Genomic DNA, 21,850 nt, shown 5'->3' with positions numbered 1-21,850 from the left:
AGTGCAGAGTGACAGTGAGTGCAGAGTGAGTGCAGAGTGACAGTGAGTGCAGAGTGCGTGCAGAGTGACAGTGAGTGCAGAGTGACAGTGAGTGCAGAGTGACAGTGAGTACAGTCACTCAGCACCACCACATTATCACTCAGAACCACCACAGCATCACTCAGAACCACCACAGCACCACTCAGCACCACCACAGCATCACTCAGCACCACCACAGCACCACCATAGCACCACTCAGCACCACCACAGCATCACCACAGCCCCATTCAGCACCACCACAGCATCACTCAGCACCACCACAGCACAAATATGTTCTCTCAATGTTTCAAGCTTTATTACAAATGTCACAAAAAGATGTTAATATTTCACTTCTGTTCTTGGATTTTGTTACAATAAAATACACTGAACATAATCTTCACAAAAGTTATTTACAAAAGTTTAAGCTATTGCCATTATAAATTACAATCACTTTTATTAAGTATTAAAAAAAATTAAAAGCCATTGTTATTTGTAATATCAATACATCTAAGTCACGTAAATACAAATGTTGCATTACAAATGCTATAGGTGTCACATTTGCGAAAGTTATAACTATTGGCATTGTAAATGACAAAGCTATTAATTTAGCTATTTTCAAAACCAACACATAAATGAAGATTTGGTGAATTTCCATTAAAATATTTGACTTTTTTACTAAGATATTATTATACTGTTTTATGCAAACAAAATTTAGATACTGCATAAATAACTTTAATAAAACATATTTTAAATGTAGCTTTTTATGTAAAAAAAAACTATAGCATAAAGCAAAAAACAATTGCCATTTACAATGCTAATAGCTCAAACTTAAATAATGCGAGACCTATTGCATTGCAAATGCTTGTTTTATTTTGTATTTGTTTAGTCTTTAGCCATGTTGTGCAGTATGGGGAATACTGTACTGCATCGCTAAAACCCAATGGCAAAAAGGGAAGACCAATTGGCTTTGCTAGTGTTGTAAACATGTATATCTTTGAAATTCAATCAAGTAATAAGTGACCATTACCTGCGGCCATCCCAGGTGTTCAGAACTCATCGTGCAGTTTCACTTTGGGTTGTGCTTTTTTCTTTCTCAATTTGCAGGTCCGCCAAATTAAAATGGGACTGTTCATCTGTGGCTGCTAACGTTTCATTTAGCTCTGTGACTGTCTAATATGTGAAGTTCATACATACAGAATGATGGCTTTAGGGATTTGGAAAGCCTGTGTGGGGCTAGAAATCCTATGGCAAATATATATGCTTTTCTCGTTTTGTGGGGCATTATTTACCCCCCTTTGAGACCCCGGCCTTAGGCACCAAGAACTATCCACCTGGCCCTCCGCCCCACTTGGGGGCTCCCCTTTATTTTATTTTGCTCACTGCGTCTACCAAAATAGTTAATGACTGCATATGTCTGCTTGAGATCTGTGAGTCCAGACTGGATTAGTGGCGTGCATGCTCACAAAATGGTGGATTCACTAATCTGATAGTGTAGCTATGAAATGGGTGTATGTTTCATTTTAGGGGGTTGTATCCCACGTCCTTGTTGGTGTCAGTGGAATGATATTCTCCACTCTCCCACGTTTGTCCCTGAGACTCCATCATGAACAGTTTTGCATTGCATAACTATAGAGTGTGAGACAATTATTTATATGTATATATATATATCATCTGGTGAGCAAGGCGACCGGTTCGCCGAAACGAGTCGGATCGTGGCACCTTTGGCATTATGCTGATGAAAAAATAAAAAACTCTGCTACACCTACCACTGAACTTGGTGTCCGTTTGTTCTCCTGGAGTCACCGCCTTTTCTTTTATCTGGACGAGCAAGGTTTGGATTTTATTGAACTGAAATAGTTATTATATAATATACATATATATGTATGTGTGTGTATATATATATATATATATATATATTAGATATAAAATCAAAGAGACTAGTCTGATTGTAAGGAGCCACTGTTCACGTTATGATCTATAAAGTTGCATAGGACGAAAGGAAGCGTTCTTTCGTCCACTTGTAGCATATTCACTGTAGATGCTTAGTTGAGTCTCTGGAGATGCCTGTTTACTACAACAGCCCTCTGCACAGTTCTACCAGTAATTGTTTGGTGCTGTGAGTATATTTATACAGGGAGCACTAGGGAGTACCTCCCTCCCAGTTAATCTGAGTATACATTGAACTGAGCACATTCCACGTAGCAAAACTATGAGGGCACTTTCTGTGCAGCGTGTGAGTGCTTGTAAAACTCTGCAATGAGATTTTTAGGTCGAGCATTCGAACCCTCTTGTATATACATTAGTATATACTCATTATTATATACTTATATGTGTATGTACTTTGTGGGCTCTGGAGATCAGTCCTAGGACTTGCTTGCTTCTGCTTAGGGACTTTTCTTTCTGTTCAACTGCCTCTATTTACCTGTCTTGATAGAAAACAAGCAGCAGAGGTCATTAAAATACCAGATGTGCTTTCTGCTGAAGGACTTTCTTTTTTTAACATTTTCTGGCAACTGCCTCTATCTAACTTTCTTGATAGAAAACTACCAGTAGAGGTCAGTAAAATACCAGAATCACTTTAGCATTCTCTAGATTCCCGTCCATAGAAATTGTCTTCCACGAGCACCCGTAGATAATAATATTTCTTTCATATCTTGTATTTTCAGTGGTATGACCACCGAAGGCTCTGATGTTATATTAAAAATAGAGCTTTGGGCTATACCATTTCCTGCTGAAAGGCAATATTTCTCTCCATGTGTTCCCATACCTGGCGTGTCAAGCAGTTTGGTGCTTACTTTCGCTCCATGTTAAAGAACAGTAGATGTTTCAGTATTCAGGCTAATGTGCTGCATAGCTAAATACATGTAAGGCCCCAAAGGCGAGACCAATAGATATTGCCTTCATCCACGCTGTTTTAAGCTTAAGTAATACTTTGTGTTGTTACATTCGTATGCAGTAATTAGCACATTTCTTAAACAATAATCTATGTAGAAATTATACCAGAAATTATTGGTGCATGTGTAAAAAAGACATTGTTTTGAAATTATTTATTAAACATATAAAATTCCAGATCATTAGCATTGCTAAATAAATATTCACTTGCTTAAAATACTCTCAGTGATGTGCTATAACTCTAAATGCTCATAAATAAACCTTTCAGGCAGTCTGAGCAATACTTCAAGTTCTTGTTCTTCTGTAAACTATAAAGCACAGTTGATGTTGCAGTCATTAAACTTTTTTTTTAATGTTTTCGTCCCTGGTTCGGACATTACGTACTAACTTTCCTTGAAAACAAGCAGCCATATACACAAAGATTTCCGCTCAGACTTTGTTATGGCACATATAAGATTAAGCTTCAATTTTAGATTTATTTTCTTTATTGCAGTATACGCATGCAGACAAGTATCCAACCACATTCTCTTTTTCTCTTCATAAAATAGCTGATCATTGTCATAGTCTTAATTATTAAACCAAACGTGCATTGGTTAGAAAAAATAAAACCGCTTTCAGTAACTGTTCAAGGAATCAGGTTGGTATTTTCCTGTTGTGTTGTTTTCTTTGGTTAGAAAAAATAAAACCGCTTTCAGTAACTGTTCAAGGAATCAGGTTGGTATTTTCCTGTTGTGTTGTTTTCTTGCTCAGTGTATTGATCACTATGTCCCTGTGTATTATCATGGTTTTTCTGATGTCGGTCCGCCATCATACGTATTTAAACCTGACCGTTCTCATGCTGTAAAATGGCTTCTCTTGCCATAACTGTCCTGTCCCAGAAACTCTGCTTGCAGCCTTTAAACTGAATTTCTTCATGGTTAAACTCGTTCTTAGTAACTGATGCATCTCCTTTGAAGGTAGGCGTCTGATCCACTGCACCTGCTGTTCCTGTGTGGTGTTTCCCTGGCAACCTGCTTTCATCATGTGAAATCCATGTTTTTCTAAAGGTGCTGTGAGGTTTGGTCATACTTGTTGAATATTACACTACATTACTTTCTACTGCTAGCACAAAAATAGGCGATGCTTTTCAGACTTGAGAATGTCGCAGGGAAGAGTGAACTAATCATATCACCGATTCTTTTGCTCATCTAGAGGAATCTCAAAATATACATTGGAACATTCCTAAGATATTCTGTCTAAATCACATTTTTAAAACCTATAGAATTTTTATACGGACTTGGTTGCGCACACTGTGCATCCTGAAATCTAATTTGCTTTATAAATAATTCATTAACTCCTAATTTGAAGGTGCAGTTAATTGGGTGTTACACAATATAATTTGTTTACATTCAAACTCCGGTTTGATTGACAGAATTCATAAAATCAAAATTGCAACACCCACTCAAGGTATCTAAATTTGTGTTTTGCCCAAGTTCACCTAAATTAGATTTTGTCATGAAGATGCTAAGAATTCAGGAGAAAACCCATTCTGGTTCCAAGTGGGTTTATAAAAATAACCCAGGTTCTGTTTTTGGACAGGAGACCGATTATGCTTTCTTTGTTCATTTTATTTTGCTCAACAGCCAAAGCTTAAACACTAGCCACATCCAGAAAGGACATTTTTTCTCCCGAGACCTACATTAAAGAACAGTTTTCCAAATACAATTTCTGTAACTCCACATACAACAATTCACAAGGAGGAGCACTGCCTCCTCATTGGCTGCTCAGCAGCCAGTTAAGTGCTTTTTCCCGTAAATTGCCTTGTTGGATGTTAATTGTTGAGTTTAACTTTTGTGGTGGTGACAGTTTAGCCTATGTGCTGCGTGATGGACATTTTGGCTAGGTTTGCACACATAGTACCATTTATCTGGTCTGTTTAGTCGACCATGCTCCACTGTAACCCAGTTTTTTTCTCAGGGTGTGGGTGGGGATCTCTGAGCGAGAGATCGGACCACATATTGGATAGCTAGTATACTGCGCTGTCTCTGTTTCACAATTCTCAGGTAAAAGAAGATTCCATTTGCTAGCATAATACCATAGGATTTTCAGTCAGCGTTTTGGCACTTCGGCTGAGGGCCTTGTTAGTGCGGATAGGCAGGTGCTATCAGTAAACCTTTCTGCCGTGATATCCAAGGGTATGTGACTGTGATTGATCAGGCCTTTTGAAGAGGTAATACTATAAATATCTGTATAACACGATAATATGCTTACATGAAAGCCTTTCCGATTTTCATATTACTTACCTGGTCATAGCCAGTGGATGACTTTATCGTTATACATTTCTTGCTTGTATAAACACAGACTCTGCTCCTGATCGACATAGCAGGAGTTTGTGGGGGGTCTTATCAGGGAAGATGTACAGGAGTGGCAGCCCTTGCTCCCTCTGGGTGAGGAAATTGTTAGTGTCATTTATGCATCATTGCACAGGGCAATAGCTCATTGCCTGGAGCTTAGGGGCAGGCACATATTAATACTGGCCACCAAGCTGTGTTTCAACTCCCCGATGGGGGAAGTTGCAAGACTGAGTAAACCTTCATAACCTCAGAATGGTGGCTGTAAGGCAAAGCCCAAGACATCAAAGTCTTCCTCTGGTCCCTCAGACACATTTGAGGCAGGCCTTTCTTAAAAGGCAGGCAACCGTCCTACATGAGGTCTAGGACGATTGTTCTGGGATTCCGCAGAAGGATAACTTCCACAAATGGGAAGAGTCAGGAGACCCTTATTAGGACAAAGACTTCGGAGAGGAACCTGGTCCCAGCACGCCTTAGCGACCTGAAGAGGATCCCAAATGTCTCAAAATAGAGGACACCCCTATTGGGACGCCACATCTGTCACCAATTCACATGATATGCTTGACCTGGAAAACATTTACCATCCAGAGTTGGAAGAATGTGCACCAGCAACAAAAGTAGCAGAGTACATGATCAGAAAACCTTAGATAAGGAGTTCAGTGGCCGAAGGATATCTGGGCAAAGGCTTTTCAATCAGTCAATCAATTAATCAATCATTTGTAAAGCGCACTACATATTCGCGAGGGTCTCAAGGCGCTGGGGAGGGGGTGGGGCCGCTACTGATCAAACAGCCAGGTCTTGAGTATCCTCCTGAAGGTCAGCAGGTCTTCATCTGTCGTAGGCTCAGTGGGAAGGTGTTCCATGTCTTGGCAGCAAGGTGGGAGAAGGATCTCCAGCCCATGGTTGTTCTTCGGATGCGCGTGACGGTGGCGAGTGAGAGGTCGGCGGAGCCTAGCTGGTGGTTGGGGATGTAGAAGAAGAGCCGTCTGTTGAGGTAGGCTGGGCCGGTCTTGTGCAGGCTTTGCTCAAACAGCCAAAACTTTTCCCCCTGGCTCAAAAATAGACCAGGGTAGGAAGCCCTACTAATAAGAGGATCCGGAGAAGTTTAAACGATTCTTCCCGCCAGAGGCACTGACCGAGAGTGTGACAGCAGAGAAGGCTTTAGGGGTGCGATAGACACTCCAGGAAAAACCTCAGGCAAGAAGTACTCATTCTTCTCAACCAAAAGTAGTTGGAAGGCTGGGAATGTTTTACCCAAATGCAGGCAGGTAATAAGAGATCCTTGGGTGTTGCAAACCATTGAAGGTATCACATATTGTTTTATAAGACCCCCACTCAAGGGAAGGAAACCCAATCCACTATACTTATCAGGGGAAGATGCAGTCCTTGTAGATCGGGAGAGATGCATTCAGATCTGGGAAAGGGTGAAGTGGTGCCAACCACCTTACACCCCAGGGGGTTTCTCAGCAATATATTTTAGGTCAAAAAGAAGGTTCAAATGTATCATGCTGTAACAAATCTGAAAAACTCAAACAAGTGGCTGGTTTAGCACCACTTCAGAACAGGAAGAATGCATTGCCTCAGAGATTTTTAACTACCAAATAACTGGATGGTGCGATTGGATCCCAGTATTTTCACTCTACTGGAGATTGCTCCAGTTCAAATAGAGACAGATGGTGTACGAATTTGTGGCACTATCAAGCAGATTCTCCTCTTCTCCATAGTGCTTTACCAAGGTGATGAGGCTGATCATGGAGCATCTGGGCTCCAAATGGGCAAGGTTAATCGTCTACCTGAACGGCATTCTAGTGATGGGTCAGGATGTGGTCCAGGTGCAGCTCTCTTCATGGCAAGGTAATTCCTCCAGGATCTGGGGTTTATATTCAATGTACTGAAATCTGTGTTTGAACTTATGTAGTATATAGTATTCCTAGGATTCGTTCTTAACTTGGTACAAGAAACATTGAAACTGCCACAAAAGAAGATGGCGCTCATCTGGAAGGAACTGACGAAGACATTCCTCGGGGGAGTACACCTCCTTGAGGTACCTGGTCAGGGTAGTGGGCCTACAAACCTCAATCCGGTCGATTTTCCAGGACCCCTTCACTAGCGAACACTTCCGAAGTTTCAAAGCTGCTCACAGGAGGAAGGTCCTGACTAACCCAGCTAAGGTTCAGCTGACTCAGGAAACCAAAACAGCACTTCTGTTGAGGCTCATCATTTGGAGGCCTGAAATGGTAGAGCCAAATTTCAATCGGTACCAGACTAGTCCACGCAAGCCACTCAGGTGGGATGCCCAATAAATACGGAACAGTAACTACTGGTGACCAGTGGTCACAACACGAGAACTAATTACCCATCAGTTGTCTGGAACAACTAGCCATATTGTTTGCGTTAAGATGTCTTACAAGGGACAGGATCTTGTGTGCCATACTTCTGAAAACAGACAGCGTATTCCTGGTCTGATGTATGAATCGGCTGGGAGGTACTTGGTCAAGAGAACTTGCGCAGCTGGCCAAGGAGATTTTATATGTCTGTCCAGGCAAGAAGATTTCACAGCAGAGTACATCCAGAGGAAAAGGAACTCTATAGCGGATTGGACCTCCAGGCACCTGAAAAATGTAATCTCTTGAAAAATGGATCAGAAGATGTTCCAGAAGAGGCCCAAACTGGGTGCGTGTCAGATCTGTTTGCATCATGTCACGACAAGCACCTCCGATGATTTATCAGATGGGCGCCAAACTCACTACAGATGACTTTCTGCAGAAACTGGAGCCAGATCAAGGTATGGATGTTTCCACCTTTCTCAATTGAAACAAGACTGACTGTGCAGGTCAGGAGGCAGACCGCAGCCGTGGTCCCTGTGGCACTGGTCTAGTTCTTCTGGAATTTTTCTCCTATTCTCCACGCCTATTTCCCCAGAGTTTATCTATTCTGAAAGATGTTCATGGCAGCTCACACCATTTGGTGCTGGAGGATTCTCTCTGACTAATGGTATTGAAGATTACAGGAGACATTAAGAGATCTCAGGCCTTTCGGTACGAGCTTCGCTTCTGAGTTTGTCAAGAAGGCTACAACCAGCAGTACGGCTCACTTTGGCATTGATGGTCCTCTTGGTGTATGGGACAGAAGCTAGATCGCTTTGGTGGGAGGGGTGGGGGGGTATATGTAGATTTTGGCCTGATTGTTCTATCAGAGCTGGTGGATAATGGACTAGCATATCAAACTGTTATCACTTGTACATTCACGATCTCAGTTGGTCATTTATGGTGTATTGGGGTCCCATTGGTGGAGCACCCTCTATGTAGGCTGCTTTAGAGGAGTGAGTGTCGGTACTTCCAGAAACAATGAGTTCACACTCTTGGGATTTGAATGTAGTTCTGATTTTTTTAAATCTGACAATCAGTTCCTGTCTAGTAAATAGTTATCGGGTACGTTGGCTATGCTGCTATGCCTCCACTCCAGTAAAAGAGTGTTGAATGAGAGCACTGGTTGTGTCTCCCTGAATAGTTACCCCAGGGTGGGGGTCATGTTCACGGAGTCTAGAAATGCCAAATCTCTTACCAGGGTGGAAGAACTTACAAGGAAGAACTTAGGTCTGCAGGCACAAAACAATTGTTGATCACAATAAAAAAAAAAACATACAAACCAGTTTTGTCTCCTACGTTTGCAAGATGGGTGCAATGGTTGAAGGGTGAAGTGTAGCAGGTATAGATATATCATAGTTTTCTGCCCACTCTGTAAGAGGGGCCATGGCTTGCACATTTTTTTCTTTGGGAAGCCATCTGGAAGATATCCTCATTGTGACTGATTGTCCATCTGATTCAACTTTTGAAAAGTTTTACTTCAAACTAATGATGGTGTTGGACTCATTGGTGTTTGGTAAGCTTTAAACTTGCATAAGTGAAGCCTATGCTCCTGAAGTAAAAGGAAACATTTCTTTGCTGGCTTCAAGAAAAGTTTCAATTCTATTACAGGCACGGAGGTCCGGATTAATCCTCCCTAGATTGTTAATAGTTCCATAACCCACCAGGGATTCTCTTGGACTCATTCATTGTAAAGAAGCAGAAGTGTCCCGTAGCATAGTTTCTGCTGCGTTATCATTGGATACTGTTCTTGTTAATTGTTTTTGCATATCAAAAGTAAATATTCCTTCAAATGTTTTTATTTGTTATTTTAGAAACAGGACAAAAGCAAGTGTATTTGAGTAGATTGCAAAGGAACGGATTTTCTTGCAAAGAAATAGGAAACGCTATTCCCTGTGAATTGTATTTTGTGAAGTTACAGTAATATGATCGGACAATTGTTCTTTAACGTAGCACTCATGGGAAATGCAGCCCTATTTATGTTTACTACTGGCTGCAGAGCAAAATGGAATGAAGAAAGTTAGCATAAACCTCAACACAGTGTCCTTAATAGAATTGAAAATGTTCGTGTACCATACATTTCTCTTCATGTCAGCTAGGAACTTTTTTATTCCCCTGCCATGAATGAGTGGTAGTATTCAGCACTTTCATTTTCCTGGAGGAGGCAGCATAGAATATTTCCATATAATAGTTTTGGTCAAAGGCTGTTCAGAAACAGGAAAAAGTCACACTCCTTTTAATTAATATCTTTTTTTTTTTTAAAGAATTTTTATATTGAAAGTTTTGCAAAAAGCTGAACAAATGCCATAAATGCATAGATTATAGAGACGAATCAATTAAAACAATCAGGCAAAATAACATAGGATAAAAATGAAATCAAGAAGGAAAGCGGAGTATGGGGAAAAGAAAGGAGAAAAGGAAGATAAGAAAGAAGAAAAGCAGAAAAGAGGAAAAGAAAAAGAAAAAGAAAGAGAGGCAAAAAAAAAGAATCACCCAGTAGGGTTGTTAGAGGAAAGATAAGAGGTACCTTCTGCTTCTCAACTGTTTAATTAATATCTTTAACACTCCCGTATTTGCTCTCCTAGGGATTAAACAGATTCTGCCTCACCAGATGACAACAGTGGGGCCAGTACTTGGAGAGGAGAGACGGACGGATGAGTTCTTTGATTCTCTGGATCATGTGATAGATATCCACGGTCACATCATTGGGATGGGGTTGTCACCTGACCACAGGTGAGTGCGTGGTATTTTTAATTTTGTTTCCTTGGTTTCCTCTTATGCATGCTGTGAACTTAATCATCTCATGGCATGCTTCGTATTCCCACTTACCCTCATTTTTCAGTGATAACCTAGATGGGGAGGGGAGCTGTTCTTTCCTGGGCCCTGGGGACAGACATGAGATTTAAAAGTGGTCTGGGAGAACATATACTCTTCCACATTTGGGTGGAGTACTGGTAAAGTGTCTGTCACACTCTAGTTGTTTTGATGAGACTGTGTTAGAGCAGATTTATACGGCAAGGTTGCATTGAGCCCTGAACACCAGCAGAAGCAGGCAGCGGGAAACACCCTGCTTCTTTGGTGTCCATTGTGCGAATTAGCTGTCTGACATCTCTAGCTCCAGCCTAAAAGGCTATTTAGATTTATTTTGTTAAAGCACCACGTCATTTTATGTTTTTATTTCTTAACAAGCTCCTCCAATGTTCCTGAAATTGCGTGTAACAATTCATCAGAGTAGATGGTTCGGTTAGGTTTCTTTTTCTTCTCATATTTGATACAATTAATACGACTCCTGACATGGTAATGAAAGTGTCTATATAGGCTTGACTTTGGATCCATCTCTGATTTAATATTAATGAATGAAGTTAAAATACATTTGTGTGCCTGCAGCTTGGTTCAAACAAGATTTGGCTTGTAGTTCATCCATTCTGCCTAAGAATCACTCGGACCTTTTGGCCTTGCCACTGTATAATTATGCTTGGTTTCTGTTGTTGCTTATCAAATGCCTTTCGTGGTATCAACTTTCTGAAGCTGTTTTACTAGTTTCATTAATCTAGCTGGCTGGGTGTAGGCTGAATTACAAGAGCATCTGGCTCTTAATATGCACACGGGGTGCAGGCTGGCAAGGAATGTCCCTAGCATTATCACCCCACTGCAGCTTTCATTACGCTTTTTTTCATGATTGGAATATCTTGTTGTGCTTCTTACGTTTGTCCACACCTTTCATGTACTGCTGTCTCGCTTCTATCATTCTTTTACTGCCTAATAATCCATATTTATTTCAATATTGGTCACTTCAGTTCTTTAATACTAATGTTTTGTTTTTAAAAAGATTTATGTTCATGGATTAAACATTGACACTTTAAAACATGTTGGGAAGACAATGCAGTGTGGTCGGCAGAGAGTTCAGGAATTTAGGAATAGTTAAATGGGACGTCTTTCAATTTTTTTTGTTTTTTTGAAGCTGACATTTAATTACCATAACACAGAATAATAAGTAGAGCGAGTTTCAGACAGTTAGGGCATGCACGCCAGTCCCTGATCATACCTGTACTGAACTTGTTTATTTAATTGCTTAGGATGACTGGAAGAGAAGAGGCCATGAGATAAACAGCAGTCTCAGGAAAGCTGCAACAATTCCCCACAAAATTAAAATTCTTTTTTTTAGGCGAATTATTGTGTATGCTTCCGCTACACTTGTTTTCTCAGTATTTTCCATGCCTGTTCAGCCATCTTGATCATCATGTCACCCCTTTTCTTTGTGAATATATTATGAAACTCCTAAGTGTGGGTTCATTTGAGAAATACAGGATGACATGGTGAACTTCGGAGTGGGGATGAATTCAATCTTTCTTCAGCCTATTTTATGAGCAGTTTAAAGGCTAAGATAAGACTACGGCTAAGTTATCTCTTCATTGTAACTCGTCAATGCCCATCTGACTACTTTTTCAAATAGTTCGATGTTAAAAATTACTGAACACAGTTGCACACAAAAAAAGAACTCTTTCTGAGTGAAGTTCTTCTTTCGTGGTAAGTTTATTGTAAAATTGGTTCAGCATTTTTCACTATAGCAGATAGCAACATTTTCTAAGGGAGCTAACATGAGAAATGCGTTTTTTTTGCCACTTTCCCCACCTTTTTACATTTTTCACCCTGCACCAATCTGCACGAAACTTGACACGACCAAACTAGAGCCAGTTTAGTTACAGGTGGCTGAACCATAACTAGAGTTGTTTTGCTGACTTTCTAATATGGGGGTGGGGGGTCTCTATATACTCGTTGCATGTGTGCTTGTAAATGCACATTTTCTGCATACTCCTGCAATCTAGAGTTGTGCCCATCTGTTTGCAACAGTTTTTTCTTCAAAGGTGGAGACACAACACCTGTTGTGACTCCACCCTTGATCCTCAATGTACTAGCGCACACTTCCGGATCCTACGGTTGGGACACATCAACACCTCATGGTCATGAGCTGACATTTTAAAGTCCCTGACAAGGCTCTTTCAAGAATGAACATAGGACAGCAACATGGAGCAAACGCCCTTCCTCTAATGCTCTACGAGTATCAGAAAGTGACCATTAATGCAGAAAAGCCACACCTTTAAACGCAGCAGATGTTTCCCCTTCTCTGCTCTGGTCTTAATGGGTAATAGGCAAAGCGTACCGCAGCAAACCAAGTGATGGCATTCCAACAGCTTCTGCCTCTTTTTCAGTTGTATCATTCAAACTGTAATGTTGGGACTGCTGACTACATGCTTAGCAATTGTATTACATACCAGATTACTCATGCACCCTTATATGAGTGCCTTTCACTGCAGTGGACATAAGCAGAAGGGTATTGGAGGGGATCTAGTTTAGGTGACCAGCCAGGACCAGCATTCTCTGTTTGGTGGAACAGCAACAACCTGTTGCTTGGCAGGCAGTATCTAAATCCCCTCCAGCTGTTTTTCATCACCACAGGTGTTTCTCTTGGGGTGGTGATCTCGCCTCTGTGAAATGGCTGTCCAATGCCCCTAAACTCCTCAGCACTAGGGTCACTACATAAACTACCTGGGGCTTCTAACCATCGGACCAGCTCTGAAGGCATTTTGGACATTTATTCAAGAGAAAATTTACTAAAAAAGAAAGACAACCTGCCAGCCATCTTTTATGTCCAGAGGCATGGGAGCAACCAATCCCCCCCCACCAACTTTCTGCATTAGCTCTGGAAAGTTTTCATTGGGCAACCAGCAACAACATTCACCTACTGTCAGAACATTTGCTGGGAGTGGGTCATGACTCTGCTCAGCAAGATTCATCAACACATCCACGTGTGGGAACTCCACCCACACGTTTTTAGGTTTCGCGCAGGCGAAATCTTATGTTCGACAGTACGGGGCTTTGTCCCGCCTCTCTCTTCCATTGGCTAGCTCCATAAATGGAGGCTAGCCATTGGAAGAGAGATCTGTCCGTCCTTGTCGGCGCAGATTCGTGGGCGTTCCGGCAATTTTTTTTCGCTCTCCACCCCTTTTTTTACGTCATGCAGAGGTGGGCCATAGTTTCGTTTTTTTTTTTTTTTTTGGTTTTTTTTTTAGGATGTTTGCGGCCGCCGTTTTTAATGTGAAAGCATAGCTTTCGGGTCCTTGAATTTTGCTGCTGATCACCTACTTTGCTCTTCTCTGCTCCAGGGCGGGGGCTTGTTCAATTAGTGCTTTATTGAACAGCGAAAAATCGCATCTCTCCTTCTGTTTACTGAAAATATGCCGCGGATCAGGCCATTTAAAGTATAAACGGGGTTGGAAGAACCGTTGTATTTCATGGAGCCCTGAATGGGTATAGACTCCGGGAGGCAGAGCCCCACGTGTCTGTAAGGTGTGTTTACACGCAGTCCGATACGATGGAGAGAAGCGTGGGCGGTAAAGGAAACCCAGCGTGCTGGTAAACAATGGCGCGTTTGTAACGCTGTGCTCGTGACACAGCAAACCCACAGTTGAGTCACTCGAGTTAGCTCTGAAGAGAGCTCGGAAAAACGAGGGAAAGCCTACACAAACAGGCTGCGCTGCTCAGTTAGTGGTGTCACGGAGGCCGGCGAGGTCACCTCAGAGCCCTGTGAGGCGTGAGCGCCAAGGCATTTGGTGACTCCGCCGTGACGCGTGTTAAATGAGGTTACCTCAGTACAGATCCCAGTAAATACGTGTCCTAGTTTCTAAATCTATATATCTTCTTCCTGTGGCTGTTCTCGGTGCGAGGGACGCATTCAGTACTTATCGGTACCATGTCTGAAGCTCGTGCCGCCGCCGGTCGTGACGTGCGATCACTAGAGGCACGGGCTTTACTCCGCGCAATTTTACGAGTACAGAAACCCATCAAACTATGAACAATACATCCTTACCTCAAATAACCTCTTCAGTGACTCGAGAGCTCTTGCTCCCGATCCTGTGTAAACACCAGCGACACCCGCTGTGCTGCAGCCTACTTAAAAAACTAAAGTGACACCCAGTTGGGAGTAGGTGACGTGACGGGTCACTGAAAGTCATGGGTGTTTGCATTTGTTAGGCATTCTCACCTCCCAGCGCGGCTCCTATGCTTATTGGGATACGGAGCTAATCACTTGACTGCCTCTTCCAACTTAGGCACCTGGTGATTTTCGCCAAATTTGTCGATTAACACAACAATTACTATCGATTTGCTCATAAACCATCAGTTTATGTGCCGTTGCGCACCGTTGGGTGGGTTTTGACCATAATGAGTGGGAAGGGGTCTCTACCTGGTGGCAGCCTCTCTCTGCAGACGAGTGTTCGCCTCGCTCGACATTCTCCGCAGGAGAGCAGGCTGCTGTCTAGGACCTTTGCTGTAGTTCATCTCGGTCATTCATTACAGTGCGCTGGGCTTTAAGTGGGATGGAAAAAGTGAGAGGCATGAAAGGAACGGGCCTATTTAATTAAGGATATGATTTAAACATGCACATTAACGTTTGCGTAGATCGCCACCCTAACCACACGTTTGCATTGAACAACTGCAGCCGGTATACGTGACCTTTGCTCAGTGCCTTTGCAGAGAGGCCAAGGATTGGATGAACACCTAATCTAGTGCCTTTTTAGGTTTCGCCTGGTGTCCACTGCGCAGCAGTGTTCGCGCAGGCGAAATCTTATGTTAGACAGTACGGGACTTTGTCCCGCCTCTCTCTTCCATTGGCTAGCTCCATAAATGGAGGCTAGCCATTGGAAGAGAGATGTGTCAATCTTCGCGGGAGCAGATTCGTGGGTGTTTCGCTATTTTTTTCGCTCTCTGCCCGTTTGCGATCGTCATTGTGGCTCTGGGTGTGCGTGTGTGTGGCACTGGGTGTGTGTGTGTGTGTGTGGCTCTGGGGGTGTGTGTGCGTGTGGCTCTGTGTGTGTGTGTGTCTCTGGGTGTGTGTGGCTCTGGGTGTGTGTGTGTGTGTGGCTCTGGGTGTGTGTGTGTGGCTGGCTCTGGGTGTGTGTGGCTGGCTCTGGGTGTGTGTGTGTGTGTGTGTGTGCGTGTGTGTGTGTGTGTGTGTGTGTGGCTCTGGGTGTGTGTGTTTGTGTGGTAGTAATTGCTGTCTGCTGAGCTCTTCCATAGGGTACAATAGGTCTCACATTTGCAAGAGATTAAGCTATTGGCAATGTAAATGACAATGTCATTTATTTATGTGTTTTCAAAACCAACACATAAATACAAATTTTGTCATTTACAATGCCAATAGCTCTAACTTTTCCAAAGGCGAAACCGTTGCATTGTAAATGCTTGTTTAAAGGTACTTTCAAAGGCGTGGGGCTCACACAATAGACCTGTTTGCCACTTCCAAAAATCACAAAATACCAAAACTTCACTTGGAGGTATCTGCACTTCACAGTCCATGATTACTGCAGTATAAATGAATTGGTCGGGGATATTTGCCTACACTTTTCTGAATTCTCCCTTTCATCCTGTGTGTGATGATGAAAATAAGACAGGTACCCATTCCCCTAATCCTAGTGGCTCCAGGCTGGATTGGGCAAAACAGTTCTAATATTCCATGTTCCTAGTAATGTCAGTTAGTTCCCATTAAAAGCTCGAATTGAGGCCAGACCTTCTCATTCGGCATCAAGGTCCACTTAAACAACCATATCCAAAACAGCTGAACCTTGCAATCTGGCATCTCAGTTCCCAGGGTTCAGCTACCTCAACCTTCTACAGGTATTCATGACTAACTTACAGGAAGCAGAAAGGCGCACTATGGTCTTGATACACAGCTAAGTGGAAATGGTGCATGTATTACTGCATTTTAGGCCCATTCACAGTTTCTGTGTGGGAGATTGTTTCTTTCCTCCTTTACCTTTTATAAAGCAGGTTTTGCTTGTACTTCCATACGCTTGCATTTCTCTGCAATTGCAGTAGACATTCACAATAGACATTTATCCTTTTAAGGTCCCAGTAATTAAGCCTTCATGGAGGATCTAAAGATAGCACACCGCCAAAGACATCCTGCCTCTGCATGGAACTTCATTGTGGGTCTCTCACAACTTATCAGCACTCGCTTTGTGCCACTACACTCTTGCAGCCTACTGTTCTTGTCTTGGAAGTGCATTCCTAATTTCAGTCACTGGCCTCGGGTACATCAGCGAACTCCCAGCTCATACACTACAGGAACCATTTATCTAGGTTCACAAGGCTAGGATATTTTTTCGTACCAATCCTAAATTACCTAAAATTGTCTTACCCATTTCACATTAAACAAACCATTGATCTCCGCGCCTTCTTCCTGCAACCGGAGTCCATAGCAGAAAGGGTCCTCCACAGTTTGGATGTTAAGAGGGCACTAATGTATTAGATTTATAGAACCGGGGCGATTTAATTCTTGGTGGTAATCAATCAATCAATCATAACACTTCTAAAGCGCACTACACACCCGTGAGGGTCTCAAGGAGCTGGGGATGTGGGGGGGGGGGGGGGGGGGGGGGTCCTGCTAGTGATCGAAGAGCCAGGTCTTGAGGAATCTCCTGTAGGTCCTGGGTCTGCCGTAGGTTGGTGGGAAGGGTGTTCCAGGTCTTGGCGGTGAGGTCGGAGAAGGATCAGCTGCCGGTGGTTGCTCTTCGGATGCGGGGGACTGTGGCGAAGACGAGGCTGGCAGAGCGGAGCTGGCGGGTGGGGATGTAGAAGTTGAGTCGAGAGTTGAGGTATGCTGGGCCGGTGGTAAGGATACTCCGCCGCTATTCCTATGAATGCGTTCCGCCCACATTAAATGCGGGTGGACCTTAACCCCTTGGCTGTTGGGGTAATTACCCCCACGATGCAGGGGGAGGGAGGGGGTTCCGCGGCGCCGCTGTGCTCATGACTAGCTCAGCTCGTCATGACTCGCAGTGAAGCTGTGCTCATGACGAGCTGAGCTCGTCACAGACCCGCCCACTGATTAATTCTCCTGCACAGGCAGGGAATTAGGCGCATGTGGGCGGGCGCTATGACGAGCTCAGCTTGTCATGAGCACAGCTCCACTTGACTCATGACGAGCTGAGCTCGTCATGAGCCTAGAAGGGCTTAATTTTAATCACGATGGAGACTAGTTTATATCCATCGTGATTCATCCCCTCTGACAGTCCTGCAGAGTATGGGCTTTCGAAAGGTTGATCTGTCATTCTGCCCACCAAATTAAGATGGGCTGAATGAGTAGACACTTTTCACTGTTCATCACGGCCAAGAAAGCACTGGCAGCTAGGGGCAGTGAAAACTGCTAAATGTTCTCTTCGCCATGGTAGAGGACTCCCATGGCGAGGGTAATACTGCATTTTTAGGTCTCGCGCCTAGGGTTGCACTGCGTAGCAGTGTTTCGAGCAGTGCGAGGCATTTTGTAATCGAAAAACGGGGTTTCAGCAGTCACTTTGGGAGCTCGTGCGTGTGCTTTTTTGTTTGGTGTAACGTCATTGGTCTTGGCGTTCTTCAGATAACAAAAGACTTCCCACTATTGGCTTGTGTCGCGCGCATTGCTGCTCCCATGGCCTATTGGTGTCTATTACGCGCATGAAGCTCGTAACAGACACCAATAGGCCGTGGGAGGAGCAACCGAGCGATGGGCATGTTAATAGAAATGTCACGCCTTGCTGTTGTGCGAGTTCGTGCGTGTTACCAATTACGGGCATTTTTTTTTCTGTGTGGCGTGCTTTTAAGCAAGAGAGAAGAGCAACAGAGCGACGGGCATGGTAAATGACACGCCTTGCTGTTGCGCGTGCGCGTTTTTTTTTTTTTGTTGAATGGCATGCTTGAAGCGATTGCAAACTAATGCGATGTCTCCTTCGAAATTGTCTGTCTGCCTGTAAAGAGAAGTACAAACGCAGGAGCAGTGAGAATGCGCGCGTTTTCCAATTACGTAGCTTTAGCGGTGCAGGAGTACTTCACAGTTTTTTAAAACACCATTTGTTTGAAACTTAGGCTTTAGTTATGTTTTCAGTCCTTCTCACAGGCACTCTGTCTATCGTTGTTAGAATTAGTCCCCCTCTAAAGAAAGGCTATCAACTCCTCGCAATGTACCTCTACTTGCCTGTCTGCACAGTGAAGTACAAAGGTAGGAGCATTGATATACATGCAGGTACAATGCGCGCGTTCACTAATGACGTAACTGCAGCCTTGCAGGAGTATTTATTAGATTTGTAAAACACCATTTACTTGTTTGAACTTTGAAATGACTTTATCACATTTCACGTGATGTTTGTTGTGTGGTTTGCATAGCAAGCATTTTCAGAACTCGGCTCGTGCACGGGCTCTAAGAGCCAAGTCAGACTTTTGGCGCGGCGCTCCCTGTAAATCTGTTGGCTTACCCACCCTCTATGTAAGTGGTGTCGACGAGGCTCAGCCTTGATTTTAACCTAATGTGACAGACCGCGGTTTTGGAGGGCCGTGTGCCACTTGCAGCAAGGGGAAACCCAATCGGTCAGTCCCGAAATCAGGTGAAGGAACAGTCAGTCAGTCTATAAAAAAGACAGACATTCTCGCCCGCATCAATCATAGCTACTGGGTCATAAGCGTTACACAGGTTATTAAATTCCCCGCCAAGTCCGCCATGCCCCACCCTTAAATCACGCTGTGCCAGAGTGCAGTGACTAGCCTGCGAGTCATTGATCAGGGATTATTAAATGTATGCACGGCAAGATTCGGGGAAAGTGCCTGATTTGTCATTTTTGCAACCAGCGTGGTGCTTACAAGTACTGGAAAGGGTTCGGATGGCTCAGTAGCTGGTACCCATTTATTCATTTTTGCAACCAGCATGGTGCTTACAAGTACTGGAAAGGGTTCGGATGGCTCATTAGCTGGGTATGAAGATTGCTTCTTAGACTCTAAATGTAAAGCAATGAGATTGTGTGCTTTGGCCGGTCTCAAAGCACTAGACAAAAAGACTAAGTACTGGATTATGTCATGAATTGCCCTTTTAAATGGTTTCTAAAATCTCTTTACAAATATTTGGGAAAAACATTGATGAAAATGCAAAACTCAACTCCATCGTTTGAAACAACGAGACCCCACCCCTTCTGCTACCCGTCCCTAATACCCTACACACTGCCAACTCCTTGGATGAGACTTTTTGCAAGTTCTAGGACTTTGTGATGCCAATCTGCAGGGGCAGAGCGGAAGTCAAACAGCTGCATGGCCAGAATGTGGCCGAAGCCCGATTTCTGAATAAATACCCTGCCTGCTACTGGGCACAGCTGGCCAGATGCCAAAAAAGAAATACTTCAGCTCCATTGGTTGCAAGGATAATGAAGGCCGACAGGAGCTCCAAAACCATAAAAAAACAAGCATTTGCAATGCAATAGGTCTCGCATTATTAAAGTTTGAGCTATTGGTGTTGCATTATTTAAAATGCCAATAGCTCAAACTTTAATAATGCGAGACCTATTGCATTGCAAATGCTTGTTTATTTTGAAAAAGAAAATCTTGTTTCTGTATTTTCTCTTTAAAAATAAAAAAGGAACATATGTGGTACAGGGCTCTGTCCGGCTGACCGAGCCCTGTGCTAAACAGAACAATGCATTGAAAGGAACCGCCATAATGGCGGTTCCTGGCAGTGCTTTATAAATGACAGCCATCTTGAAGGTCATTAGTAAATGTGGCAGACTACTCCTCCAACAGGGTGACGGAGTAATTGACTCTGTCACCCTGGTGAAACAACGGGCCGTCTGCCAATATATATATGAGGCCCTAAATCTCTTAAAAGTCCAACCAACTTTTTTTTTAGCCTTTGCCAAACCCCACAAGGGTCATGCTATCTCGAAAGCTCGCATTGCTGGGTGAATAGTTAAATGCTTTGAAACCTGTTCTGCTAAGGCTAAGCTTTCACTCCCTGTGCCCCGTACAGCCCACTCTACACACAAAAAGGAGGCTACATTACCCTTTTGGGTAACATCTCTCTTTTGGATATCTGCAAGACTGCTACTTGGTCAATGCCATATACCTTCACCAATTATAAACAGCAAGTTGTGGGGGGGTGTACTCTAAGTAAACAATATGTAGACAAAACCCACCTTGACTATTAAAGTGGTTTCGTGTATTTCTTACATTTTTATAAGTTGATCAATTTTTGAACATGAACATTCAATATTTTGGATCAAAACCAAGAAGAACGACAATCTAGAACAATCCATATAACATGGCTAACAAATGAAAAAACACAAAGTGTTACAAACTGAATACACAATATTACAAACAATTTGAGATAACCAGATTGTACAAGAAATGTGGCGGCACAAACAACTTTCAATGGGGGGGGGCGCTACTGATTGAAGAGCCAGGTCTTGAGAAGTCTTCTGAAGGCCAGCAGGTCCTGAGTCTGTTGTAGGCTGATAGGGAGAGCGTTCCAGGTCTTGACGGCGAGGTAGGGGAAGGATCTGCTGCCGGCGGTGGTTTTCTGGATACGAGGAACTGTGGCGAGGGCGAGGTTGGCTGATCGAAGGTTTCGGGTGGGGATGTGGAATCTAAGACGGTTGTTGAGGTATGTAGGTCCGGTGTTGTGCAGTGCTTTGTTTGCGTGGATGAGAAGTTTGAAGGTGATCCTCTTGTTGACGGGGAGCCAGTGCAGGCCTCTCAGGTGGGGTGTGATGTGGATGCGTAGGGGTACGTCGAGGATCAGACGTGCAGAGGCGTTCTGGATTCGTTGTAGTCGTCTCAGGAGCTTGGTTGTTGTTCCTGAGTAGAGGGCGTTCCTGTAGTCGAGTCATCTGAAAGAGACACGTTAGTGATAGATTCCTTACCTTAGAATATCCCCAGGCGTCAGACTGGATCCGGAAATTTTTGCGTAGCAATACCCCTGCGCGCTGGTAGGCGTCGTCTGCGGCTCCGCGTCCGTCGTCGGCGTCGTGAGCGCCGGGATGACGTCATCGGAGTATATAGACGGCGCCCATGCGCGCTGACGTCAGTTCTTCTTTTTTCCGCGCCAGCTAGCGCAGATCCGGAAGAAGCTCTACCCCCAGTCACTTTTTGACTGAAAACTTTTTCGATCTTTTTGATCCTCTATTTAGTCGATCCTCGACTATCGGTGCCAGGGATGCCCGGGTTCAAGCCTTGCTCGAAGTGCGGCCGACTCATGTCGGTCACGGACCCCCATCGCCGGTGCCTGAAGTGCTTAGGCATCGACCACGACGATCGAACCTGCTCCGACTGCCGGGCCCTGACGTCGAAGGCTAGGCGGGAGCGGTCCCGCAAGCGTCTCGAGCTGAGGCAGTCGGCCCTGCGCCGCTCCAGGTCCCGGTCCCGGTCCCACGGGAGGTCGAGGGACAGGTCGCG

The 21,850-nt window shown here is 43.8% G+C and overlaps 1 protein-coding gene across 1 annotated transcript in view; it reads left to right on the top strand.

The window, feature by feature from the left end:
- The first annotated feature begins 10,171 nt into the window (after positions 1–10,171).
- Positions 10,172–21,850, top strand: part of FBXW5 (F-box and WD repeat domain containing 5) — a 126,513-nt gene continuing 114,834 nt past the window's right edge. Inside the window, exon 1 of the mRNA XM_086921178.1 lies at positions 10,172–10,339. Within this exon, the coding sequence (XP_086777304.1) occupies positions 10,218–10,339 (122 nt within the window). The 5' untranslated portion in view covers positions 10,172–10,217. The remainder of the gene's footprint in view (positions 10,340–21,850) is intronic.

The sequence above is a fragment of the Lissotriton vulgaris genome, chromosome 5 (assembly GCF_964263255.1).
Source record: "Lissotriton vulgaris chromosome 5, aLisVul1.2, whole genome shotgun sequence".
NCBI lineage: Eukaryota > Metazoa > Chordata > Amphibia > Caudata > Salamandridae > Lissotriton > Lissotriton vulgaris.
Note: the sequence above shows the minus strand (reverse complement) of the source record. Positions and strands in the feature narration are given on the sequence as shown.